General features: G+C 50.1%; 11 protein-coding genes across 11 annotated transcripts; 3 read left to right on the top strand and 8 right to left on the bottom strand.

The window, feature by feature from the left end:
• Positions 1-296: 296 nt before the first annotated feature.
• On the bottom strand, positions 297-985 carry P174DRAFT_361488 (DUF4149 domain-containing protein; the record flags this gene model as incomplete). The annotated part of the gene is made up of 4 exons (XM_024821788.1): positions 297-463; positions 519-807; positions 867-900; positions 954-985. The coding sequence occupies 4 exons, from the start codon at positions 983-985 to the stop codon at positions 297-299; spliced, it is 522 nt and encodes a 173-aa protein (XP_024686776.1).
• A 334-nt stretch (positions 986-1,319) lies between these two features.
• On the top strand, positions 1,320-4,176 carry P174DRAFT_436569 (ATP-dependent DNA helicase 2 subunit KU80). Its single transcript, XM_024826081.1, has 11 exons — positions 1,320-1,517; positions 1,577-1,631; positions 1,692-1,758; positions 1,807-1,874; positions 1,937-2,105; positions 2,157-2,217; positions 2,269-2,790; positions 2,848-3,233; positions 3,286-3,497; positions 3,554-4,020; positions 4,080-4,176. The coding sequence occupies exons 1-11, from the start codon at positions 1,389-1,391 to the stop codon at positions 4,107-4,109; spliced, it is 2,166 nt and encodes a 721-aa protein (XP_024686775.1). The 5' UTR covers positions 1,320-1,388; the 3' UTR covers positions 4,110-4,176.
• Positions 4,121-5,658, bottom strand: P174DRAFT_436567 (Qc-SNARE protein). Its single transcript, XM_024826080.1, has 3 exons — positions 5,512-5,658; positions 4,432-5,408; positions 4,121-4,373 (listed from the first exon to the last, which is right to left on the bottom strand). Exons 1-3 carry the CDS (start codon positions 5,521-5,523, stop codon positions 4,322-4,324), a joined length of 1,041 nt encoding a protein of 346 aa, XP_024686774.1. The 5' UTR covers positions 5,524-5,658; the 3' UTR covers positions 4,121-4,321.
• A 247-nt stretch (positions 5,659-5,905) lies between these two features.
• On the bottom strand, positions 5,906-7,532 carry P174DRAFT_436566 (SIP1 domain-containing protein). The gene is made up of 2 exons (XM_024826079.1): positions 7,259-7,532; positions 5,906-7,097 (listed from the first exon to the last, which is right to left on the bottom strand). Exons 1-2 carry the CDS (start codon positions 7,504-7,506, stop codon positions 6,023-6,025), a joined length of 1,323 nt encoding a protein of 440 aa, XP_024686773.1. The 5' UTR covers positions 7,507-7,532; the 3' UTR covers positions 5,906-6,022.
• A 189-nt stretch (positions 7,533-7,721) lies between these two features.
• Positions 7,722-9,592, bottom strand: dps1 (putative aspartyl-tRNA synthetase Dps1). The gene is made up of 2 exons (XM_024831463.1): positions 8,535-9,592; positions 7,722-8,479 (listed from the first exon to the last, which is right to left on the bottom strand). The coding sequence occupies exons 1-2, from the start codon at positions 9,522-9,524 to the stop codon at positions 7,802-7,804; spliced, it is 1,668 nt and encodes a 555-aa protein (XP_024686772.1). The 5' UTR covers positions 9,525-9,592; the 3' UTR covers positions 7,722-7,801.
• Positions 9,593-9,818: 226 nt separating this feature from the next.
• Positions 9,819-11,314, bottom strand: P174DRAFT_381478 (putative HAD superfamily hydrolase). Its single transcript, XM_024823079.1, has 2 exons — positions 11,088-11,314; positions 9,819-11,030 (listed from the first exon to the last, which is right to left on the bottom strand). Exons 1-2 carry the CDS (start codon positions 11,210-11,212, stop codon positions 9,950-9,952), a joined length of 1,206 nt encoding a protein of 401 aa, XP_024686771.1. The 5' UTR covers positions 11,213-11,314; the 3' UTR covers positions 9,819-9,949.
• A 115-nt stretch (positions 11,315-11,429) lies between these two features.
• P174DRAFT_446833 (F-box domain protein) lies at positions 11,430-12,960 on the top strand. The gene is made up of 2 exons (XM_024828625.1): positions 11,430-11,880; positions 11,980-12,960. Exons 1-2 carry the CDS (start codon positions 11,510-11,512, stop codon positions 12,743-12,745), a joined length of 1,137 nt encoding a protein of 378 aa, XP_024686770.1. The 5' UTR covers positions 11,430-11,509; the 3' UTR covers positions 12,746-12,960.
• Positions 12,961-13,440: 480 nt separating this feature from the next.
• Positions 13,441-17,216, bottom strand: P174DRAFT_381472 (coatomer subunit gamma). Its single transcript, XM_024823078.1, has 6 exons — positions 16,818-17,216; positions 16,422-16,732; positions 15,396-16,362; positions 14,974-15,321; positions 14,103-14,918; positions 13,441-14,042 (listed from the first exon to the last, which is right to left on the bottom strand). Exons 1-6 carry the CDS (start codon positions 16,891-16,893, stop codon positions 13,810-13,812), a joined length of 2,751 nt encoding a protein of 916 aa, XP_024686769.1. The 5' UTR covers positions 16,894-17,216; the 3' UTR covers positions 13,441-13,809.
• A 213-nt stretch (positions 17,217-17,429) lies between these two features.
• On the top strand, positions 17,430-18,649 carry P174DRAFT_381469 (phosducin family protein; the record flags this gene model as incomplete). The annotated part of the gene is made up of 4 exons (XM_024823077.1): positions 17,430-17,467; positions 17,532-17,714; positions 17,789-18,144; positions 18,199-18,649. 4 exons carry the CDS (start codon positions 17,430-17,432, stop codon positions 18,339-18,341), a joined length of 720 nt encoding a protein of 239 aa, XP_024686768.1. The 3' UTR covers positions 18,342-18,649.
• A 221-nt stretch (positions 18,650-18,870) lies between these two features.
• On the bottom strand, positions 18,871-20,289 carry rsmA (putative bZIP transcription factor (Fcr3); the record flags this gene model as incomplete). The annotated part of the gene is made up of 3 exons (XM_024830934.1): positions 19,806-20,289; positions 19,501-19,751; positions 18,871-19,453 (listed from the first exon to the last, which is right to left on the bottom strand). Exons 1-3 carry the CDS (start codon positions 19,941-19,943, stop codon positions 18,871-18,873), a joined length of 972 nt encoding a protein of 323 aa, XP_024686767.1. The 5' UTR covers positions 19,944-20,289.
• Positions 20,290-21,700: 1,411 nt separating this feature from the next.
• On the bottom strand, positions 21,701-23,107 carry P174DRAFT_363436 (casein kinase 1 family protein; the record flags this gene model as incomplete). Its single annotated transcript, XM_024821921.1, has 3 exons — positions 21,701-21,797; positions 21,929-22,955; positions 23,020-23,107. The coding sequence occupies 3 exons, from the start codon at positions 23,105-23,107 to the stop codon at positions 21,701-21,703; spliced, it is 1,212 nt and encodes a 403-aa protein (XP_024686766.1).
• Between the last annotated feature and the right edge of the window lie 1,346 nt (positions 23,108-24,453).

The raw sequence follows: 24,453 nt of genomic DNA, 5'->3' as shown, positions 1-24,453 counted from the left end.
CAGGTTAGTGACACAAGATTTATGCCAGGAGCCAGAGACCTTATGAGCCAAACGCTGGTGGATAATATGTCTCAACGCCACGAGAGATCTCAAAGCAGAATGGAGGTAAATGTGCAATCCACTTCAACAGAAACAATGTATCTAACAAGATTTCTTTATATTTGCAGGCGGGTTGATATATGGTCATATGGTTGGAACGATATACAGAGAGTGTTAAGGACATAAAGGAAGAGTGGTAAACCAGCAAGCAGCCCTGGGGTTAGCAATCAATTGAAACGTTCCAATCAGAGGGCTCTTCAAGCCAAGCGCTTGCTAAGCACTGCACCATAATAGATCGTAGCAGCAAGGCTGACCATGTTGATCAGACTCGACAGACCATGAAGTCTGCCGAATTTCTTGTTCAAAGCCATCATCTCCTTTGAGTGGGGTGCAGGGTCGTAGCTCTTCTTGCCGTCACGAGTTTCTACAGAAAGTTAGCAGCCAGTAAGCGAGATGAGATAACAGGGCGCAAGCCATACCCTGATGCTTCCGCTCGTTCATCGTCCGGACAGTGAGTGGGCGCAGGATGACCTGATTGATCAGCCCAGACACTGCAACAGTTGCGAGAGGCAGGAGTGTTCCGAATCGATTCTCAGGAGCGAGAAGTCCGGAAATGCCATTGAGCTGGCCACCTTTGCTGGAAGTCAAGGCGATAACTACGGGGAGTGCGGACTGAAGCGTGAAGTACACGGGGAATATCGAAGTCTGCAACGTTGAGAACTGAGGGCGAGGAAGCACTCGGAAAGCAATAACGCCCCCAATAAATGTCTGTTGCGCCTTTGTGTTAACAGCGGTAGTGGATATCTAGCTGGCAGAATGAGGTTCACCTGGAACACTTGCACGCCCAATAGGGTACCGTAGCTTGCGACAGAAGTCAGCGAAATGTTTACATCCTGATAACCAGGGATATGTACCTGAGCAGATGGTAGGGACGAGGATCAGTCATATTGCCTGTCCAACAATTAATGCAACTAATGATACACTTTATAATCCGTCAAGGGACGAGCTGGGGTCTTCTGATGCAGAGAAGATAGACCGGGGTCGATGGTTGTCCGAAGGTGGCGAGCTGGGGAATGTCGGAACATATTTCGACGCACTCCTTCCGGGGAAAGGTAATTGTTGCAACGGCTTTCATTGGTGCTTGAGTATGTACACTTACCATGTGCAAATGCCGACGCACCTTTCCAATCATGATGTCATGTGCCTTCGCGTTCCGCCTAACACCCAATTGGGAAATATCGCGCGTCTGCCTGGAGCGTCGTGTTTGTCTATGCATCAATGAGCAACCTTTATCTGGCTCATTCTTCCTCCATCTCCTGACTCAATTTCTCTTCTAGAGCATCTTGATCATGGCGGAAAAGGAAGCAACAGTCTATATCGTGGATGTAGGGAAATCCATGGGGGAGAAGCGCAATGGCCGATCAATGACGGATCTTGAATGGGCCATGCAATATGTTTGGGATCGCATCACGGCAACTGCAAGGATACCTATTAAGCATGAGATGTCATGAACTTGCGGCTAATCGTTGGTAATTAGGTAGCCACAGGTCGCAAAACAGCCACAATCGGTGTAATTGGCCTCAAAACAGATGGTAAGACGCCAATAGGTCATCAAGTGTCGTCTCATGTTCTGTACTAACGCAGGAGAACAGAGACCTCCAACGAACTTGATGATGACCCTCATTTTAAACACATATCGGTGCTTTCTGAGATTCAGCAGTATGTTTCTTCTTTACGCAGGCTACCTTTACTCATCTAATGTACCAGGTTTCTTATGCCAGATATCCGAAGATTGGATGCTTTAATCAAGCCTAGCAAGACTGATAAGGGAGATGGTAAACAACTTCCTCATATTTTCGTTACTCAGGATATCGGCAAGTACTCTGACTCTTTCAAGCGATTTCCGCCATCATTTTGGCTATCCAAATGATCGTCACATATTGCAAGAAATTGAAGTACAAACGCAGGATTGTGCTGGTCACAAACGGCCTGGGATGGATGAGCAATGAGGATCTCGACCAGATAACGAAGAAAATCAAGGAAGACAACATCGAGTTGGTTGTCTTGTCAGCGATACCGGCAGAGAACATGAGAGGCAATGTGCTAACCATTTCCAGAGGCACCGACTTTGACGACCCTGAGTATGGCTTCAAAGAGGAAGGAAAGGATCCGCGAAAGGTAGAGCCTTGTCGTGCTACCGGGAGTGATCATTCTGACTGAGAATTATAGGCCGAAAATGAGGCTCTTCTCCGCGGACTGGTTGAAGATTGTGACGGCGCATATGGAACGCTGGAACAAGCTATCTCAGAGATGGACATTCCACGGGTCAAGAAGGTTAGAACGGTAGCGACTTTCAAAGGATTCCTACAACTAGGTAATCCGGAAGAGTATGACACTGCTCTCCGCATACCGGTCGAACGGTATTATCGGACATATGTGGCGAAGCCTCCAAGCGCAAGTAGCTTTGTGCTGCGCTCAGACGTGGGAGCTGAAGAAGAGCAAGGCGAATCGTCTGAAGCACCGAAGTCCCCTCCCGAGGGGGGCGCTCTCACAAGTGTCAGGAACCTGAGAACATACGAGGTCCCTGATGAGAATGCTCCTGGGGGTAAAATAGACGTGGAGCGGGAGGAACTAGCCAAGGGGTACGAATACGGACGGACGGCAGTACATATCAGCGAGACAGACGAGAACATCACAACACTCGAAACATACGCAGCATTGGAACTGGTTGGGTTCATACAAACTGACAAAGTAAGTTTAACTCCTCTGATTTTCACCTGGGAAGTAGGAACTTATGGTCTGTTCTAGTATGATCGCTATATGCACATGTCGACAACCAACATTATCATCGGGCAACGTGGCAATGATAAAGCCTCACTGGCGCTCTCATCCTTCATTCATGCTCTCTTTGAACTAGAGTGCTATGCTGTAGCTCGATTGGTGGTCAAAGAGAACAAGCCTCCCGTCATGGTGTTGCTTGCTCCTTCAATTGAACCTGACTATGAGTGCCTCCTCGAGGTTCAGCTACCATTCGCCGAAGACGTCCGAACGTATCGTTTCCCTCCTCTGGACAAGGTAATCACTGTCTCTGGCAAAGTAGTAACCGAGCATCGAAGTCTGCCGAACAAGGATTTGCTTGATGCAATGAGTGAATATGTGGATAGCATGGAACTTGTTGATACCGATGAGGATGGGTAAGTCCGTCGATTAGTACCATTCTGCACTCTCTTGTTAACGTGCCTCCAGGAATCCGGTAGAGGGCCTTCCCATCGAGGACTCATTTTCGCCGGTATTACATCGCATTGATTCTGCGATCCGTTACCGTGCTATACACCCAGATGATCCAGTGCCTCCGCCCTCGAAGAATCTAACGAAGCTTTCTCAGCCGCCACAAGACCTGGTAGAGAAATCAAAAGCGTATCTACAAAAGCTTATGGAGGCTGCCGATGTCAAAAAAGGTTCGCTCCAAGCAGTCTCCTTCGGCAGGGGTCACCACTTGCTGACCAGTTTCTAGTACCGCCCAAAGTTAAGGGACGCAAGCGTGTTCGTGAGAGCGAGAAACCGCTTTCTGGTCTCGACGTTGATGCTTTACTTCACCAAGAAAAACGCGCCAGAATCTCTCCAACAAATGCGATCCCCGAGTTCAAACAGGCTCTGACACAGGCAGAAACCATCGAGACGATCAAAGATGCCGTGAAGCAGATGACGTCAATCATTGAGGATCAGATCAAGAATAGTCTTGGTGATGCGAACTATGACAGGGTCGTTGAGGAGATGGGAGTAATGCGAGAGGAGCTAATTTCTTTCGAGGAGCCCGCGTTGTACAATGACTTCCTAAGGCAGCTGAAAGACAAGTTGTTAAAGGAGGAACTCGGTGGGGATCGGCGAGAACTTTGGTGGCTACTTCGACGCAGTAAGCTGGGGCTAATTAGCCAGCGTGAATCTGATCAATCAGACGTGACTGAGGAACAGGCGAAGGAGGTGAGTCTTCGATGTCATTGACTTCGGGAATCATATACTGACGTTCTTTTAACTACCAGTTCTTGTCGGCCCAATCCGACAAATCTTGATGCAGGATTTATTAGCTAGCAATGACGGGAAAGAATGACAATAGATACCAATTTGACGAGCCTTCAGACGGTGATGCCGCCAGAGTAGATTAAAGATAGTACAAAGTGATAACCGCTCAACTGCCGAAAATAACTTGCAAGTCGCTCCTCTAAATGGTTCAGAAATAATGGATAGAACTGCGTAGAAGTGGAAGTGCCCGTGAGACGCCAAATTAGGATATTTTGCCAACCCTCTTCTTCCCGATTTCGATCTTCTTTTCTAACCTTTAAGCGACAGACGTCAGAATGGGTTATTAAAACTGAAACCATGGTTGAGACGTACCTGTCAGTATCTTCATCCGTGAGCTTCAGAAGCTCATTCTGAATCTCCAGCTCAGCATTGATAGCAATCCCCAGTTCTTTCTGGCGTTGTACAATCTTCCGCAACTCCTCAATACTCATATCTTGATCCTCCATCGTCTGCTTCTGCAACTGTAAAACACCCTGATTGTCCAGCTCGCGAGTCCGCTCCGTCTCCTTGCCCAGCACCCTCCCCGAACGAGCAGGCTTCCGGCTCGCAGACCCAACCAACGCCTCCTTGTCTTGTATCGACGCAACCGCATTATCAATCCGACTCTTAGCAGCCATCGCGTTCAACAAATCCTCCAGCCCATTTTTCTCCTTCCTCGCATTAACCAGCAAGTCCTTCCTCCGTCGAATCTCCCCATCGCCCAGCGCATTCCCTCCTCCCCAAGCACCCCTCTTCCCAGACGCGCAAGACCTCGCATCCGCATTCGCATCCCCAAGATTCTTCAGCCCGTCCTCCAACGCCCCGATCAGACTTCCAGCGCGCACAAGACTGCTCTTCGCTCGCGCAGAACTCTCATGCTGCTTCTGCGGCGTCGTCTCCTGGTCCCGTCTTGTGAGATGCAGCCGCGCATCATGCAGATGCGCTTTCATGTCGCGGTAGCAGTCAAGCCACAGCGTCGGGTCCGTGATCGCGCTCTGGGTGCCTGCCGCGCCGGGCTCCGTGATGGCCGCATGCAGCTTGGCGGATGTCGTGGCGCTGCCGTTGCCGTTGCCGACGGCGGAACTGGGGAGGTTCAGGAACGCGCGCCAGGCGCTGCAGGTGCGCCATCGGGGGTCGTCTGCTTCGTTGATGGCGCGGAGGTAGGATTCGAGGCCCTGCCGGCGTTCTTCCCGGAGGGTTGGGTTTGAGACCGTGTTGGAGAACCAGTGTTTGCCAGGGAGGGGGGCTGGTGGTGGGGCGTTGGTTTGGTTCAGGAGGGAGGTGTGGAAGGCGACGAAGTCGGAGTAGCGCTTGGAGATGGTGAAGGAGCGCAGGGGAGGCGGAGGGTGATGTTGTAGATTGTGTAGGGGGTGAGGTGTGTGAGGTGGTAGCGGTTGGGATGGAGATTTCGACTTTGGGAGCCATGGCGGCGGCTTTACCGGAGATGCAGGTTAATAGTTATGCACCTGCTTCATCTATGTATTGTCTTCATCGACATGAGAGAACAAAATAACCCTCTTCGGTAATCGCTGGAATTGAGGTGATGAGGAGAGGCATGGGTGTTGGAAGGATGAATGACGGACGGAGATAAGAGTCGGTTGGGGCGCGCAGCCTAAACAATGACGCAAAGAGTCATTCGTCCACTGTTCATTATACTAGACCACATGCAAAATCAGGACCAGCAGATAGATGTCAGGATATTCATCTTCGTTGTATGTACGGCTCCTGAAGCAGATGGATGCATTTTATTTACTAAGTTCAGAAAATACAATATTCTACGCTTTGCAGTAGGTAACAGAAGACTGTTGCATGGTCGGTAGACACTAACTGAACTATCGACGAATGTCAAATTGGGTATCTCGGATTTGCCAGTGTAAAAGACTGACTAGAAGCTTTTCAAATACGACATTACGTCGAGATCACGCTATGTGGCAGGCAATGAGGAATCAATCCACAACTCCCGCTCCTTGAGAAGATCCCTTTGCCCAAAGTACTCGCCAACAACGGTGATAATCATGTCGAGCATTGCACGGGTCTGCATCGCCACTTCAATAGCACTGTCTTTTGGGCTCTCTGCAGCGTTATTGGCGACGTCGACATTGTCTGATTTGTCGGGTTCAAGCGTCTCATTTTCATTGCCCTGAAGCATCGCTTGAAGACGCGCTTTGGCTGCGTCGAGGTCTTCTGCAGGCGGCTCCCTTTCCGCATCTTGCATTTCATGATCAGTCTGCTCAGCGGCGAGATCATTCTCTTGAGCATCCTTGGGCTGTGCGTGGTCGTCTTCCGGAATCTCGTCATCATCCGATTCCTCGTTGGACAGATCACCGTCTCGCTGGGCAGCTTTGGTTTTCTCATCTTCCTCCCTCATCTTATGTAATATCTTCACGGCCCGTTTGCCCAAATCTCGAATATCGCCCACTTCTTCGGTCCCCAGCTGTCCGACATCGCGGCACTTGCCCAACAGTCCCCAAGCCCAGGCTCCAATCCGTCTGACTCGTTCCGCATCCCCGCTTCTGACATTCTCGGACATCAGCCTGGCCATTATGCCCAGCACACCCCGTACGCTGTCCATATCCATACAGGCCAGCTGAACCGTCCGCGGGTCCACCGCCAACAGAAGCCGTCTCCACTCTTTGCGAGCAGTCTTCGAATGTCGGGGGAAACTGATCGGATGCGAATCGTCCAGTGCAGCAATCGCGCTCGATGGTGGTGTGCATTTTAGAATGGATCGGAGAAGGAGAAAGCGATGGTGGAGGAGATTGTAGTAGCTCGACTGCGCGTCGGAGTATTCGTCTTCCTGTGGTCCCGTGGCTGCTTGCGCAATTTCCGGTTCGGCAGGAGCGGCCATGTAGACGCCGTCTGCGAAGATGCCGTCGCGCAATGGCGCAGATGCTGGTTCGGGCTCTTGCTCTTCTATGATCGCATCTTTGCTCGTCTCTGTCGGCGTCTCGGCAGGTTTGGGTGCGGTAAACAGGAAAGGTAAAGAGTTAGCTTCGGATCTGTACTCTCATGAAAGAGTCATTGGCCGGCGATTAGCTCTCGAAACCATCAAATGCTCGTCGCGAGTGAGAACTATACATGGGGCAAATGACATGTAGACATTTAGCAAGCGGGGAACAGGAATAAAAATTGACGAGAATCCGAAAGGGAAAAAGCTTACCGGACCATGCGAAGATACTCCATCCCATCCTCTGCATCACCGTAGAACAGCTCATCCTCCACCTCGACGTCCAAGCCTGGAAAGGCGCTCTTTTGCCCATACACGGGGTGGTTGCGAGGGCGTTCGTAGGGCGTCACGGCGGGCATCATCTCGTCGGCATCATCCTCTTCTGCATATGATGGACGGGGACGCTTCGAGTAAGGAGATAAACCAGAGGCAGACGTGGGTGGTTTCCGCTTCTCCGGCATGATTTGGATGTGGATTTGCGTTTCAGAGCGGTGTTGTCTGATGCTACAGGATTCATGATCCTCCGACCCAAAAAGTTCCAGCCTCGGGAGCTTGGGCCACCTCTTAAAAAGGGCAGCTCAACGGATGCCTTAGGCCCCTTGGCAACCACAATGGCCTGGATGGAAAGAACACTACGCAGACAGTCTGATCAGAAATAGTCTCTGAATACGATTATGCGGCTTATCCAGTCTCATGGTTCCCATTATACTTTTGTTCACACGGGTATGTAATGTCGTCGCTAGCTAAACTAAATGCTTAAGGGCGCAGGCGCTGGGGATCACGAGGGAATAGACTTGCCAAACGAACATTAGGCAGGCCCAGGAAGAACATGACGATACGGTTCAGGCCCAGGCCACCACCCGCGTGAGGAGGACAGCCCTGGCGGAAAGCAGCCAGGTAATCTTCGAAGCCCTCCTGCTTGGGATCGAGGCCCTTCGCAATCATCGACTCCTCGAGTTCCTTGATGTCATTGATACGCTGCGCTCCAGACATGATCTCCTCGCCACGCATGAAGAAATCATAAGAGTTGGAGAACCTGGGGTCCTGGGGGCAGGCCTTGGTGTAGAAAGGCCGGACGGCCATAGGGAACTTGTCCAGCACGTAGAAATCAGTCTCGTACTTGTCGCGGATGATCTGACCCAGCTGCTTCTCCATCGCGGTGGTCAAATCGTTCTCGAATCGCTCCTGCTCAGAAATATCGACACCGGCTTCCTTGAGCAGAGCCACACCATCCATGTAGTTCAGTCTCAGCGCCTTGCCATCTTTGGGAAGCTTGAAGTCGCCAGCCTTGGGGTATGTCTTCTGGATAATGGCAATCTGATCCTTGTAACGCTCCTTGAGTTGGGAGAGAATGAAGACGAGAAGGTTTTCGGCAAATTCCAAGACCTCGTGGTAATGGCTGCGGAATGTCTTCTCGAAATCGAGACCGGCGAACTGAGAATTGATTAGGATCGATTCTTTCTCAAACAAAACAGATTTATTAGCATACCTCGGTCAGATGTCTGTGCGTGTTGCTCTCTTCAGCACGGAAGACAGGAGCAATTTCGAAGACACTCTCCATGTCACCCGCAATGCACATCTGCTTGTACAGCTGGGGGCTCTGCGCCAAGTAGGCGTTGCGCTTGAAGTACTTGACCTCAAACACATTGCTGCCACCCTCTGTGGCAGCGCCGACCAACTTGGGAGTGAAAATCCACCTTGATCCGCTCTTGATCATGTACTCTGCGAACAGCTCCGCAACACCACTCGAAATCCAAGTAATGGCCTGGCTAGTCTCTGTTTGTAGATCAAGAACGCGGTTGTCCAGACGAGTCTTGAGAGTCACAATAGGAGCGCCCTCTGCGTCGACCAGGTTGCCCTCCTCAGTCGTCTCCGGAGGCGGTCTCTCCGCATCCTTAACCTGCATAGGAAGCATCTGGGCGGCCTCTGAGATCATGTAGACTTTTTGAATGTGAATTTCGAGGTTGCTAAGAGTAGCAGAAGAGATGGGGATGGCAGGCTTCTTGACGATACCGGTAACCTGGACGATGGAGTTGACGTTCAGACCGCCCGTATACTTGACCATCTGTCTCGAGATGGGCTCCGCAGCCGCAATGACAGCCTGTACCTTCTTTCCCTGCTGCCTCAGCATCAGGAAAGCAAGTTTAGCACTCTGAACACGGGCATTGTCCACACGAGCCACCACGGTAACCTCCTTCTCATAGTAGCCGTCGCCGAGCTCGGAGAACTTCGTAGAAGGAACCACATCTTCGGATTCAGGGAGCTGGCCGTACAGACCCTTGGCGGTATCGTTGGCCTCAGCAGCAGCAGCTTGAGCCTTTTCCTGGGCTGCACGAGCCGCAGCCTTCTCGGCTTTGGCCTTTTCCTTTGCGGCCTTCTTCAAGGCACTCTTGCTGGGACCCTTTTCAGCTCCTTCGGCGGGGGCGGCCGCGGGGGTTTCCTCAGGCTTGGGGCGAACGGGCAATTCGGAGTCCGCCATGGTCGCTGGTGTTTCACGGAGTTTGCAGACTGAATCGGGGGAGGTGGGCGTTGTTATGACTATCTCAAGCTCATGAGTCAATGAGATGCTCCGACTCACCCCGCCAGCCCATCCTAGCCCTAAGCCCTATGAGGGGCTCCATTTGAGTCACGTGCTAGGGCCGCGATGCGATAGGGATCAACTTGTACGGTTATCTTCGGCATGTTTGAAGCTATAAACAAAGGCGAAAGAAATGTATTTGAATCGGTTCTGGATAACGCTACATCTTCCGAAAGCAAATCCAATACAGGAAGTCTGTGGTATCTCAGATATAGACCTATTATAACGCAGGTCTGCCAAATTATATATGCTCGCTTCCACTCGAATAGTCCATAATGCATGCAGTTCGCTCTATAGAAACTGAACCATCCAGTTGATCCAGTCCTTCACTTGGTGAGTTTCCACCCAGAAGACTTTATTCCCCATTCGACGGCCTTTTGTACATTGTCAACGATGACTTCTGGAGTCCAAGCGGGTTCTCCTCCTCTGTAGACACCAGTGCGCACAAGAATTGAATGCCAGTTGCTGCCATTTCCGCTGCGGTAGCTGTTTGCGCCTCGGATATCGGACTCTGGGTTGTCCCCAACCATATAAACGTTCCGTAATGGTTTAGTACTATCCGTCCCAAAGATCCTTGTGCGATTGCGCATCAGTTGTCGCTCCGCGAACTCATACGTTCCTTGGTATGGCTTCCCGATGATTGTCTTTTTCAGCTCAACGCCTTTGCTTGGCCCTCCGGTGATCGCGGCCCAGGTGCCTTCCAAGGCCTCGCGAAAACCTCCTTGGCCCAGACGCGGCAAATGGTAAGCCGCTGCCCACCACAAATCGGGATTTGAAAAGTACAGATGTGGCTGGCCGTCTTGCAAGAATCCCCTGTTTGGGAGATCCGTTCGCCCATTCTTGTCCGATATTGTGCCCAAAACACCCTGCGATGATAGTAGAAGGTCGATGATCACATGAGCGTCCAACCCCCAGTCGCGGGGGTCATTGAACACGAAGATGGCATCAATCTTCAATCCCTTGGTTGGGTCCCGAGGGTCCAGCGGGTTCGGTATCGGCCTCGCAAATTTCTCATAGTAGTCTTTGAAAACTGTGGAGAACGGCCAAATGGAAGGATTGGCCATGAAAATATCGCCAGGGGTCAGCACATTCTTGAAGCCATACTGCTCCGCAACCCGACGACAGCCATCGCCGTCACCTCCGACAACCAGCACGCGTTTATTCTCCAAGGAGCTGTGTTCATCAGGCCCCTTCACAAGCTCTGCAAAAGGAGAATGGCTTTGGATGATGACCGAGGCGTCCAAGGGTACCTTGAGCTTCTCACTGATCTCCGCCACTCGCTCTGTCTCATGTTTCCCCCCGCCGTTTGTCAAAAGAATGAATGGAATTCCTTGGCCCTTAAGCAATGCTAGCGACTCGGCCGCACCGGGGATGGGCTTGGAGGACCGGAGGAGAACACCATCGATGCTACGTCACAATGTGGTTAGCGAGGGTATTTACAAACTGCGATGGTCTGGGACTTACTCAAATGCAAATGCAAAGTCTGGCAGCTGAGATGTGGAAGTGGCAGTGTGGATGGCTCTGCGACAAGAGTATGAGTAGGCGCTCTGCAATCGTCCAAGAGAGCGCCAAAGAGGTTGCGGTCTCATTCTAAGCGAACGTAGCTAATCAAAGATGTGTGTCAGTGATATACTAACATAAATATAAACCGACAACGGTGCAATTGAGTGTAGAAAGTGAATTGACTCGGGTCGGAGTCGGGGAGATAAAGCGGAGTCACCAGCGGACAGCGGCAGCGGACCGACACAATGAGATCATTCCCCGGTTATTTAATCTCTTATCGGGCCAACATCAACGGCCCCTCTACCTCTCTACACGGCTTTTCGTTTTAAGTGCCTCTCTACTCTGCGCCAGTATCATGGCATTCGGCATTTTATACGCCCCTGATGCACTCTACTCGCCAAATTTATCTACCTACTGAAATAGTTGTGCAAATCGTCCGCTTTGTGGCTGCAGATGAAGCCCACCGTCAAGAGGCGCTGTACGCATGCTGCTTAGTATCGCATCAGTGGTATTCCGCAGCCGTCTCCTTTCTGTATGAAAAGCCCCGGCTACATATCGGAAACTCTTTCCAGCAGTTTGTATCAACTTGCTCAGGAGTCGGTGGACGGAGGAATAAATTGAATCTGGGAAGTTTTGTCCGCCGCCTGGATCTCAGTCGCCTGGTGCACCATAGCTCCAACAGCGTGACTGCTAGACTGCTTGGTCGAGTCAAGGAGAACCTGGAAGTTTTCCTGGCTCCAAGAGTGTCATTTGCGTAAGTACTGAATCCCTCGTTTGGACTTGTCTTTTTTCCTCTCATTATAATGCTTTCGAGCTTCCATCAATCGAGGTTCGCCGCTAACATGACTTACAGTGTCAACAGCCTTCCTGCTCTGTCAAAATGCACGAATCTCCGTTATCTTGATCTTTCTCTGGTTGCGGATCCGATTCCCTTCGCCAATCTCAAGAAAGCGTTAAGTCGTCTGCCGCGACTACGTACCCTTCGACTTCCCCGTTCAACCAATCTCGATGTCCCGGACTCATCACGAACAGAATGGCCTCCTCTCCTTCATAAACTGCAACTGAGCGGTCACTTCTCAGCCACCACGATCCCCTCATTTTCCTGGCCGCCTGCTCTCACCAGCTTGACTTTGAAGAATTGCACGGATTTGTCGGTGACGAGCATTGCCTGCTTGCTCAGTAGTCCGCAGCTGAGCGAGACTCTAAAGGACCTTACAATATCCTATGCAAATCGTGGGCTTGAGCCTGGGTCTATCAACGCTGTGACAGCATTCCTACCCAACCTGACATATCTAAGTGTCCCCGGCGATATGGTAGATGAGACATTCTTCGATGTTCTATACTTCCTGTCGCCTCCTTTGGCTCTTGAAGTGCTCGAGTTCGACATGCCTCACTTGGACCCAGTACTCCATTTTGAAACGGCATCCTTAATCATGGCGCTGGACAAAGGCCTGAGTAACGTCTGTTCCGTCGGGTTTTCGGATATATTCTGCACCGACCAGCGCATTGTCGAAGACGAAGAAGTTGACGATGTCCTTCATAAACATGCTAAGCAGAGAGCTGAACAAGGTGCGCCGACCGCGGTGGACGAATCTGAAGTCGGAGTATATTACATGTGACTGGCATGGCTCGGATTCTATGAGATTACATCTACACGCCGCAGACGACCATGATAATGACTTTTGACCCTGGTACACAGTTACCTCCATGATAACAAAAGTGACTTTCGCCAGTGTGAACTTACAGCATATCTCTTTACATTTTATCCACGTCATGTACTCTAGACACAGTTGCTTCACAGCTAGAATGAATATATCAATAATAATGTATTGCCAAATGCATGACCCGCTTATCATGTATCGGCTGACAAGCCCAGAATTTACTCTAAGGAATTCTGACGCTTGAATCATCAATCTCCTGAAGCTCATTCAGAGAAGATTTCCTTTCATGAGTACGGATGCAGGGCTCTTGACGCGGAATTCCTCGCTCGCTGTGTAGACATATATCCTTTTCCCGACGAGCAGCAAACTCACACAAAAGCTCAAAGGGCTGACACAGTCAACTCTTGAACAACAAAGATGTTTAATCAGAAACAAGGTTAGAAAGAGATCAAGCTATAGCTCTGCCAGTCTTATCGTGCGAGCATTTTCATGGACAGCTTTGGGACCTTGCATTTTCGTGGAATGGCTTCATTCAGACAGAAGGCATGGTATCAAGAGGGAACGATAACAATGTCTTTCACGACTACAGAGTAGCACTGTACAGAATTTGTCAACGGGGAAAAACAGGGATTTGAGACATTTTTGATCAATTTGCTTCTTCGACGACTAAGTACACCCAAGGTCTAACTAAGGATCCTCAAGTCAGAATACTGCCCTCCTGGGACGGTAATGCTATGAGAAGGTGAAAGAACCAAGTGTACGGAACATCCAGAAGGTGAAGAAAACAGGGAATAGGTATGGAATAGAAGTATCAAAGACGATGTAGAAACCAAGCGGATAACGGGTTTTGGCAACTACACAAAATAATCATCGCATCTAGCTTGACACCTCAATTATAGGTAGAAACTGGCAATTGAAGGAAAGAGGAACAAAACGCAGGAAATGGTTCTGGTCTCATGAAAATGCAGAATCCGTCGTTAGTGCACGCCTGCTGAAACGTGCACCCATTACAATATACAACCTTAAGCAAGAGCTGCCATGACAGCAGGCGCGACACCTTCCTCCTCCGCTCGGATGGTGATCTTGGTAGTGACACCCGTCTTGCTCGAGAAAGCCATCTTGATCAAAGCTGCAACCCTACCACCTGACACAGTCTTTCCGAAGAGCTTGAGCGTATGTGTGCTGTTGCTAAGAGCCACATCTGAGCCTTCTAGAGGCTGGAGAGAAAGGGCAGTGATCAATTGCTCGGTGGCATCTGCAGTCAAGTCAGTATATTGAATTGGATTCACGTTGAAACATCGAATTCGAGACGCACCTGAAATGCTCTTCGTGTTACTGAGTTGCAGAGTCTCGCTGACTTCCTCCCCGTTCGCGCCGGTCTGCTCCCAGACGTGGTCAAAGCTGCCAGCAAACGTGGGAATGACATAGTCGCCGCCAGTAAGCTCCAAGTCCTCGACTTGATACTCGTCCTCATATCCGCTATCCTCCGGCTCTCCGGAGGTAGGGTCGACCTCTTTGCTGGTAAATTTCAAGATATTTGTAAATGATGTGACAGGGAAGCTGTGTTCGCCGGCGAGTTTCTTGAAGGTGACGTATACGATACCAGGCTCATTTGTAGCCAGCTTGGGAGCGGGAACGATGAACTCTTCTTCCAGGACCTCTTCCTCGGAAGGAGTGGCGACTACCGTTACATCCTCAAGTACCGTATCGGGCAGAGTGTTCTTGATGTCGTATTGCACCACAATGTGCTCCTTGAAAACATGCTTGACGGCTGTCACCACGTATTCGGTCTCGCTCTCAGTAAGCTCAACAGGCACAGAGGACTTCAGCAAAGTTCCGTATGCCTTGAGCTCGGGAATCTGCATGAGTTGCTCGGCATATTTCTGAGTTGCCGCTGCGGTTGCCGCCTCGGCGACGCCGTTGGCCTTGCCTTTGGGAGGGCCTGCAGAAGGAGCCTTGAGGGTGGGTGTTGCAGTTGTGAGCTTCTTGGTCCTCTCTTCGGCCAATGCTTGTTCTTGTGTGACAACAGGAACCGTGGAAACGTCGAAAGCCGCGGCAAATGTCTCCTTGTCTGTCGATGTCACGTACATGACAAGCTGGTGTTCGAACGTAGAAAGTGAAAACATAGAATCTAGTTATGTAAGTTTTTCGAAAACATCAGATTGAAATAGACGACTTATACATACCGTTCTTAATGAACCGTCCGGCCATCTCGTCCTCTTCCGCCATAAGACGAAGATTGAGGGCAGCTCGGTCTCGTACCTCATCATCCGTATCATCAAGGCAGCGTGTAAGGAGGACGGAGACACTGGATTTCACTTCAGGGTCCTTCTGTCCGACGCCAAACTTGGCCAGGGCCGTTACAGCGGCAGCTCGTACGATAGCATTTTCCAGGACGACTCTATTGTAGATGTAGCGAATGTACTTAGTGGGATGAGATGTCTTGGGCCCTTCCACACCGAGAAGGTGTAGAATTCGGACCGACAACTTGGTGAATTCACAGTCCTCAATGAACTCGCAGAGGTGGGCAAGGGCTAGTTATTGTTAGTTGGGTTGCCAAACAAGCAGGGTAAAAAGGAGGGGAAATAGTAGGGTTGGGGGTTCGCACCGTCTTCTTTGCTCTCAGGAACGAATTTAATCAGGTCGAACATGCTTTCAACGACACTCCGTTTGAATTCATATCCACCCTCGTCCCTGAGAATGCCGCTGAGGAACGCCAGCATACCGGCCTGCTTGCTGGGGAACTTCAAGCAGAGAGTCCGAATAGCCTCGACAATAGTGATCTTGAACTCATCCGTGATATCAGCCATAAAACCAGAGATCTGCTTCATCAAGCGGTCAACACTGGCCTCGTTGCCAGTCTTGAGCAGTGTCGTGATGGCGAAAGTGGCGATGGAACGGTTGGAGTTGGAGATAAGTGATTCAATGTCAGGGTTGCACACATTGACAACATGAGGCTTGAAGCTGGCAAAGTTGTGGAGGATACGAATGGCAGCAAACTTGGTGATGGCGCGGGGAGAAGAGAGGAACAACTGGAGAACATGAACAGCCTGTGACGCTTCCGCATCGGTTACATCGCGCATATCGCAGATTGCCTTTGCCGCCTCGAAGTTGACCATCTCATGCTTATGCCGGAGCCAGCCATCGAGCATCTGCATCATCGGTTTCCTCAGGCCTGGATCCTCCGCCGCCAACTTCGCTGCTAATCGCACCAACAATACCAGCGCGGCGGGGCTCTTCACAACACCAGCTGCTCCATACTGCTGAACCATCTTCACCAACGCCATCCTATCATGCGAGCGCATCTGGTACAGGAGACCAATGGCATGATATTGAGTCATAAAGTTTGATTGCGAGATAGCGTGACTCGAAGAGCTGCCGCCGAAGCCAAGGAAACCGGTCGACGACTTCGATGCGGATGCAGCTTCCTGCGTCTCACTCTGCCATCTACGGACGACATCGCGCGCAATTGGAAGGAGGTGGTATGAAGAAACCAGGGCGGCGGAGGAGACAGAAGGGGTCTTGTCGACAATAGCGGTTTTAATCAATCGCTCGATACCTTGCACGGTGGTGGCCTTTAGAAATTGCATCAGCTACTAAGCCTAACAAACGTAGTATAACGAAGGATGCTCACATCAATGATGCGGCACAGAGCCCGAATGGCGTTTGCTCGGTAGAGGATGTCGCTACCAACAGCGGTATCCTTCATGATAATGCTTGTTGACATGATGACATCCTCGGCCGTGTTCGCTAGTTCCTTCAGAATAAGATAGACCATTTGTCGCAGGGAAGGATCCTTGTTCTGGAACAGTTTCGAGATGCCGAAGAACAGAGTGGTCGCCTCGTTCGTGGGGAATTGCTCCCCCGTAAACATGAGGACGGCGATCTTGGTCAGGAGGGTTCGACATCTTCGTGGGGAGATTGGAGAGGAATTGAAGAGACGTGCTATCAACAGACAAAGAGAAGAAAATAATTAGTTAATTTCCTGCTAGTTTGGTAGCACCTTCAGGGGAACTGATAATCCCCTTACCATCTTGGAAGACGGAGGTCCGATCGAGCTTGATCATGACCTGATCAGCGTCCTCATCCTTTTTGACGTAACTCATGGTGAAAGAAGCTGCTGATCTAACAGCAGCAGAGAGCTCTGTTCTGATACCCTCTTCTGGTGTAGGTTACCGGTAAAGGTTACGCCGGAGTCAACAGTGGAATTAAGGACGGGCGGGTAAGTATTATGGGTAAGTCAGTAGCAATTGGGTGTGCAGGCGGTGTAAACGGTTAACGCGCCCTCATTATCCGCGAGGGGTGAGGTTAAAAGAGACAAAATAAAAGGCCAGACCAGTAGGAGCAGTGTCCAATCTCAAGGCAAGGCTACTGACCCTGTTCCAGGGGAGAATCGAGCATGAATGGAGAGAGGTTGTTGCCAAAGCAGCTCCCAACGCCGTTGTACAATCTCCAGGTGGCCTTCCGCGTCTGTGGGTGCTCTAGCCACTGTGGCTGATGCTGCAAACAGAGCAAACACGCGGCATGCATCATATCATCATCTCAGGTACTCGGGAGCCTCAACAAACAATTGCATGCGAGCTATCATTCTCTCTAAACTTGCGATTTCTATTTCTCACGATAGATCAACTTACATCTCATCATGGAAGTCCAGGTAAACCCCAACGAGGACACCGAGTGGTAGGCAAAATCAATCTCCGCAAGTTCCTCAACAAAGCCCCGATAATCACTCACCCCGCCATAGGAATGACATTCTCCGCAAGCATGGCGTTATCCCCGAAAAGCCCCAGGACCCTGAACCATTGATCCAAGAGGCCCTCGTGGAGGCCGAACGAAAAGCACATGAGAACAGACTCGAAGACAAAGACCTAGATGAGTTGCACGATCTCGAAGATGAAGAAGACGAAGAATTCCTCGAACAATACCGGTACATCGTCAACCATGAGAACCCCGGTATCCCAGCTGCGGTTTTCTAAGCATTCAAGTACTGACCAAATCCAGCCAAAAGCGGCTCGCAGAACTCTCTACCCTCCAAAAAACCAGCATCTATAACCAAGTTTACCCCTTACAAAAAGTGGACTACGCCCGCGAGGTAACAGAAGCCTCCAGCAAATCCTTCGTGCTCGTCCACCTCACATCCACCAGCGGGAACGTCGAGTCGCGGATTCTGTCCGACCTGTGGCGTCAACTAGCTATGAAATACGGCGACATTAAATTCTGCGAGATCCGCGGCGATATGTGCATTGAAGGGTATCCGGAGCGGAATACGCCCACGATTCTGGTATACAAGGACGGAGAGATTAGAAGGCAGCTCGTCACATTACGGGAGCTCAATGGACCCAAGACTAAGCTTGAAGGTACGTTTGCTGATTGTTAATGTTGTATAGATGTTGGCTGACGTCGTCTCGCAGACCTTGAGCGAATGCTAGTGGATCTGGGTGCCTTGAAAGAAAGCGATGTCCGTCTAAAGAAGCGATCTTACTCGTTTGACGAGGAGCGTTCATCAAACATCAGAAATGCGAATGTCGAAGATTTCGACGATGATTGGGATTGAGAGAACAATGACGCGAATTATATTCTAGTACAACATGTTATTATCATGCTGTTATCTGATAACGGATCGTCCTTCTTTTTTACACATACGATGCATACGTTAAAATATGGGGACAAACTCGAAAATGACACGGCTCAACTGGGGTTGTTGATCAACTCGCTTGCATTTACAGAATGAGACTTTAAGTTCATGTCAAAGGATAGGTGACCGGGAGAGCACAGTTGTGTTGCTTCATGAATACAAGCATGTATATATCAAATTGTGAATCATTCAGTCGTCCGATAGTGCAACCGCAAACGCTAGCATTCTCGGCATTCATTACTTCATATCCCTTTCCCGGCACTCATGCGTGCATTGATGGAAATAAATGAGAAAGATCATTTGATAAGCGTATACCAATCCCAGACACGATTCCTGCGCCAAATAACACCCTCCGACATAGCGCCGTATCCTCCCATAATCAGCTTCGAAAACGCGCCAAAATATATTTTCCAAATCATAGCTCAGTCCAAATTCGCCTCTGCCTCGGTCATATCAATTCATCGCGGCCAGCCGCAGCGCTCGCCTCAATGGCCCGGAGCACCTGGCCTTCCCTGAACGCCGGACCCTGTCCATTGCACTGAGCCATCCCCTTCAACCGATCAGAGACATCCCCGATATCCACCAGGCCCTGCTTGTACAGCTCATGCCCCTGGATAAGGTCCCAGGTCGCTCCGGCATCGAGGAGCCTCTCCCCCGTCTTCTCGCAGATCGTCACCCGATGCGTAGGCGCCGGCTCACCCTTCGGCACAAGATTCGTGTAAAAGTCAGTGGGGGTGTACTTCATCGGACCTGTGACGGTTGGCTCCGAGTCCAGATGACGGCCTTGCGAACTCGCCAATCGGCCCGTGGTAGCCCGTAGAACCTCATTCTCCGTTGCGTACTTGGCCAGCTCCCGCTTCAGCCGTTCGTTATCGGCGGCTAGGGTGGTGGATTCTTGCTCGAGCGTGCTGACTTTCTCTTCGAGTTCGCGGACATGGCGCTCCTTTCGTTCGCGGAAGGCTCGCTGACTGGATGCACCGATGGGGGATACGTTAGCCGCACTTATTCCACAGCATGTTTTCAGCGCGGGCCTGTATTGCAGCCCTAACGCTTTCACAAGAACGAATGGATCACATACGCAGCTCGGTTCTGTGCCTTGCGCTTGCTTTGTGCTGGAGTCAGATTGTCCTTTTCCTCGCTGCTGCTCCGATGCTGGAGTTGATCATCGCCGCCTTCGACGGATCCAGGCTCCGCATGGCTATTGGGGAAATCATTGCTCGAAACAGAGTGTTTGGAGAAGGATTCAGGTGGGGAGTGCGGTGGAGGGACAAAGGACGAAGGGGCGGCGGGGTTCTGAATGCGAAAGGAAGGGTCGAATGAATGATAATTCTAGGATAGGACAGGATTAGTATCAGTTCAGCATAATGGGAAACGTAGGCAAACAACTAGAGAACTGAATGGATCATTGATATCATCCCCCTGAGGCGCTGGGTTGTTCTGATCGGGTGTGGGTAGTCCGTGGAGATCGTAGATGGGGAATGGTTGCTGTGACTGAGGATTGGAATAAAATGAGTAGTCCATATCTCTGCACTTCTCTCAACCAAAGCACGTCTTCTTGCAGTGGATGATCAGCCTATAAGAGAGCAGGTAAGAATACAATGTTGATAAAATCGTTGAGACACTTCGTCTCTTATCGATGGGAGACAGCGGTCAGGATGGTACGGAGACAGATTTGATGGGGCTGAGCCTTGGAATTGCTTTTGTTCGGAGAACCCGAGAAACTAAGAGTAAAGGAACAACTTAGAATAACATGGATGCAAAGCAACCGAAATTTCGCCGCTCCCGATAAATGACACAAAGGTTTTAAGAAGCATGGCATGATTCTGCGTATCATAATGATGAAGATGTAGATGTAGATATTGAAAACACTCGAAGACGCGGGGTGGGTATGATGGCAGCTTCATTATCGATGCAACTAAGGGAATCGCCGCTGATAATCTGATCGAATCGAGGACAAGGATTTCCAGGTAGCTTATCGATGTCACCACTCCATGAGAGACTTAAGTCTTTGCGTCAAATCTACCTATGACTTGCGCATTTGCTTCCTGAAGCTACAAAAGGAGCTATAGACAACTACGAAGGTGCCAGCCTAGTGATATTGCAAAGACGAAGGAAATTGATTCACGACAAAAGACTGAAATATTATCTGAGTGACCGAAGAGACAGTATGAGAGAACCTAGCCGATAGCTTTCGAGTTGGTTCGCGATAGGTCCTCACAACTGGACTCTTCGACACAATGCGAGAGAGCGTGGAAAAACACATCGAAGCCATGAGATGCCGTTAAAGTGAAAACAAATCGACGCGATACCCCCCGGAAGCGACCCTAGCCATTTTCCGTCGCCAATTACCCAAACGCAGAGACGCATTTTCCTCGTGCCTGACCCACTGCAAGTCGTCCCATAATCCTCATAACCGGACAGTCGTGAGACAAGTTTGTCGAAAAGGACAACAGCATGAGCCTCAAAAGTAGACACCCAGAAACTGCCATCTCCACCACATCATCGCAGGTCGTTCCTTCTGTCACCGTCCCCTGTTGACACGTCGATAACTCACAAGCAAAACGATGGAAAGTACATGAAAGCATGCAGGACATAAGAAGACGATGGGAAGAGCAAGAGCAAGATGGGGTTGGAAAAGTATTGAAACAGGGACAATAGATGATCAATCTGAGGATTCCCAGTGACATTTGTCGACATTCTGATAAAGCTGTTTCGTCACAATACTGATGATCCCGTTTATGCATCTCTTATCACCCGACCCACCCGGCAAATTGCTGAGACTGAAAATCCCGATTCAAATACGAATTCGAGTGACTGGACCAAGGTGGGTGAACGGGTAAAATATAGCCGCAGTAAAAAGCATTTCGAGGCTGCTATCGATTTCCCTTCAAAAAAGCGTCCGCGTATCGAGTACAGAAGTCGTGAAAATGGTGGGGTTGTCGAGCGTTGAAGAAAAAGCCTCCACCGAGTGAAAACACGAAAGACTGATAAGCGAACTTGCCGAAGTAGAGAACGATGAGCGGTCCGTCGAAGCGTTGTAGATCGAAAGACGATCAGGACTGGATAAAGGGCTGATAGAGTGCACGGGAACAACAAAAGAAAAAAAAGAATGGAGATCCAAGGCAAAAGAAGTCCGAGAAGATTGCTGCACGATGCAGACAGGTACCGTGATGACAGTAGGTCCCGGGCTTCGAAGTTGGTGTAAGTTGTTGGCATGCAGGAAGCTGAAATACGATCAAAAGACGAGTAAAATCAAGCTACGCTGCCATGCTGCACAATTAGTACCACTGAGCACCGTATCCATCGTCCCGCTTCGTACGGCTACCGGCAGGCCCATAAGCACCTGAAGCAGCAACCTTGGAAGCAGAGCGCAGCCTAATGCCGAAGACTATGAGATTAGTCAGATTCTAGAAACTGAAAAAGACCTCCACGCGCAGAGCGGATCTTGAACACCAAACGCAGAGGAAAGGGGTTCCCTACACGGAACCTAGGTTTCAGATACTCACATCCTGTCACTCCCTCCCATAGCACGGTTGGTGTCAGGGGTGTTGTTGAGCGTGTTATGATCGAGGACCTTGCGACGCTGGCTGGAGATAGCACCAGGCTTGGCAGCAGTAGCAGTAGTAGCCATGGGGGCCTGAGCTCCAGCTGCATTTTGGCGGCCGTCGGCCTCCTTGTCCTTCTTGTTATTGGTGGCGTCCGCAATCATGGCAGCGTTCTTCTGGTACTTGTAGACGGTCCAGTCGAACACGTAATCGTACTGGTAGGACTCGCGGACGAACAGGTCGCGGAAGATCTTGCGAAGGTAGGAGTAGTCAGGCTTGTCATCAAAACGCAGGGAGCGAGTGTAGTTCAGGTAAATGGAGAACTCGTTGGGGAATCCACGGCAGAGGACCTCGGTAGGAGTAGTCATCTTCTTTTCCATGATACGGTCGTACTTTTGCTTCTTGGTGGCCGCCTTCAATCCCTGCCAAGGGAGAGTGCCACGGCAGAAGTAGAGCATGACGTATCCGAGAGACTCCATATCATCACGACGAGACTGCTCAACACCGAGGTGAGTGTTGATACTAGCATAACGGGCCGTTCCGGTGAGGTTCTTGTTCTCGCGGTACGGGATGTGGAAGTGCGTCTTGGGATCACGGTACTTCTTGGCAAGACCGAAATCAATCACATTGACTTGATTTCCACGCTTGCCGATACCCATCAGGAAGTTGTCGGGCTTGATATCACGATGGATGAAGGACTTGGCGTGGATGTATTCGATACGGGAGATGAGTTGATCTGCCAGGAGAAGCACAGTCTTCAGGGAGAACTTGCGGTTGCAGAAGTTGAAAAGGTCCTCCAAACTGGGACCCAAGAGGTCGATGACCATGGCGTTGTAGTCACATTCGGTACCGAACCAGCGGACAAATGGGATTCCAACACCACCAGCGAGCGATTTGTAAACTCGAGCTTCATACTCGAGTTGGGGGTGCTTGGCCTTGACACTCTCGAGCTTGATGGCAATTTCTTCCCCAGAGATGATGTTGGTACCTGTATCCTTTTGTAAACGGTTGCTCACCAGCCGAACTCCCTCAAAAAGTATCAATGCCCATACCGAGATAGATGTCACCAAAACTACCGCTTCCGATCTTACGGCCGATGCGGTATTTATTACCGACTCGCAAATCCTGTGTTGTGACCATATTAGTACAGAGTACAAGGGTCGAAGGATACATTGATGTAAATACTAACCATGGTCGTCATCTTGGCTGTCGATTGTTAGGCACAGCTGAAAGCTGTGACTGGAGATGATGTCAAAGACTGTAGAGAAGAAATGTAAGTTCTTGGTCAAAACAGTTGACGATGCTGCGAACAAATCCAACGAAGACGAGTCCGATGGGGTCAAACAATGGAAAAAGTCAATGCTGTGAGGAACAAGAGAAGAGATTGAGAGTGGTAGAATGGGAAAAAAGTGCAAGCTCCAGCCTCCAGCGCGTAGTTGCTTGGCAAAGTGAGTGAATGGCAATGAGGCTGCTGCGGGTGGGAAGCTGGTGACGGAAGGAGACGCCTCAACGACTCAATAGGAGAAGAAAGGCCACCAAATAAACGCAGGAGTTTGAAAGAAGTGAGAGTAGAATGTCGAAAAAATGTACTCCTTGTTGTTTTGTTGCAGACGGAATGGGTGTGGCGATGAGGACAATTGATTCCGACTGTAAAGGCCCGACCGAAGAAAAGGCGGAGGGGACAAGAGAGGGAAAAGGAGACCCGGAGGCCAACTCACCTTAATAATGGGACACGTCGAAAATGCAGAGATGAGACGCGTAGGAATTAACAGACAGGAAAGAAGTACCTGCTGTTGAAAACAAGAAGGAAAAAAGAAAACGAAAACCAAGGGCAGAGCCTTGATATCGGAAGGTGGAAATTGGGGGAGAAAGAGAAGAAGGGAAGAGGAGGAAGGAGAATAAGAGAGGACTTTGAGTGAGTGTCGGGTGTACTGAAGAGGAGAGACTAAGCAGTACTGAGCGTAGGTAACTAGGTATCTAGGTAAGAGGGGGCCGGGTAATGGTAAGTAAAAGCGGTGTTGGAGGTTAGCCTGAGGTTAGGCACAGCTCCGGGAAAAAAAGCAACTCATTTAGAGGCAAAGAGGAGGCAAAATCTGTCTCGGGAAGAAGCTAGGCAGGTATTGTATGTAAGAAGACAGTATGGCGTATTACAGCAAGTACACATAAATGAGTCTAGATTACAGAGGATCTTCACCTGATATCAAGCTATCTAATAATAACAACACAATCAACACAATTCGGTTATTTCATTTACCATTGCTGCCAAGGGCTATCGAGCCATCAATCATCAAGCAAAGCAAGAACTGGGAAAAGAAATGTTCTTCCAGGCGAGATACCCGGCCATGCAAGGAATAATCGAAACGGTAGACGATCAACATCCGACGATAGCCAAATAAAGCGGTCAGCCCGAACCTGATATGATTAGCCTTTCTTGGGTCTATTATTATTCTACCGATATTCCACATCGAAGGCAGTCATTTGGATGA

Source organism: Aspergillus novofumigatus (assembly GCF_002847465.1).
Source record: "Aspergillus novofumigatus IBT 16806 chromosome Unknown P174scaffold_1, whole genome shotgun sequence".
NCBI lineage: Eukaryota > Fungi > Ascomycota > Eurotiomycetes > Eurotiales > Aspergillaceae > Aspergillus > Aspergillus novofumigatus.
Note: the sequence above shows the minus strand (reverse complement) of the source record. Positions and strands in the feature narration are given on the sequence as shown.

Coding starts and splice junctions, on each gene's coding strand:
- P174DRAFT_436569 (XM_024826081.1), top strand. CDS start 1,389: ATGGCGGAAAAGGAAGCAACAGTCTATATCGTGGATGTAGGGAAATCC. Junction 1,759..1,806: donor GTGCTTTCTGAGATTCAGCA/GTATGTTTCTTC, acceptor CTAATGTACCAG/GTTTCTTATGCCAGATATCC. Junction 3,498..3,553: donor GGCTGCCGATGTCAAAAAAG/GTTCGCTCCAAG, acceptor ACCAGTTTCTAG/TACCGCCCAAAGTTAAGGGA.
- P174DRAFT_436567 (XM_024826080.1), bottom strand. Junction 4,374..4,431: donor ACGGATGAAGATACTGACAG/GTACGTCTCAAC, acceptor TGTCGCTTAAAG/GTTAGAAAAGAAGATCGAAA.
- P174DRAFT_436566 (XM_024826079.1), bottom strand. CDS start 7,506: ATGCCGGAGAAGCGGAAACCACCCACGTCTGCCTCTGGTTTATCTCCT. Junction 7,098..7,258: donor GAGTATCTTCGCATGGTCCG/GTAAGCTTTTTC, acceptor ATGAGAGTACAG/ATCCGAAGCTAACTCTTTAC.
- dps1 (XM_024831463.1), bottom strand. CDS start 9,524: ATGGCGGACTCCGAATTGCCCGTTCGCCCCAAGCCTGAGGAAACCCCC. Junction 8,480..8,534: donor CGCACAGACATCTGACCGAG/GTATGCTAATAA, acceptor ATCAATTCTCAG/TTCGCCGGTCTCGATTTCGA.
- P174DRAFT_381478 (XM_024823079.1), bottom strand. CDS start 11,212: ATGAGACCGCAACCTCTTTGGCGCTCTCTTGGACGATTGCAGAGCGCC. Junction 11,031..11,087: donor GACTTTGCATTTGCATTTGA/GTAAGTCCCAGA, acceptor ATTGTGACGTAG/CATCGATGGTGTTCTCCTCC.
- P174DRAFT_446833 (XM_024828625.1), top strand. CDS start 11,510: ATGCACTCTACTCGCCAAATTTATCTACCTACTGAAATAGTTGTGCAA. Junction 11,881..11,979: donor GCTCCAAGAGTGTCATTTGC/GTAAGTACTGAA, acceptor CATGACTTACAG/TGTCAACAGCCTTCCTGCTC.
- P174DRAFT_381472 (XM_024823078.1), bottom strand. CDS start 16,893: ATGAGTTACGTCAAAAAGGATGAGGACGCTGATCAGGTCATGATCAAG. Junction 15,322..15,395: donor TCCTGAGAGCAAAGAAGACG/GTGCGAACCCCC, acceptor AACAATAACTAG/CCCTTGCCCACCTCTGCGAG. Junction 14,043..14,102: donor TAACACGAAGAGCATTTCAG/GTGCGTCTCGAA, acceptor ACTTGACTGCAG/ATGCCACCGAGCAATTGATC.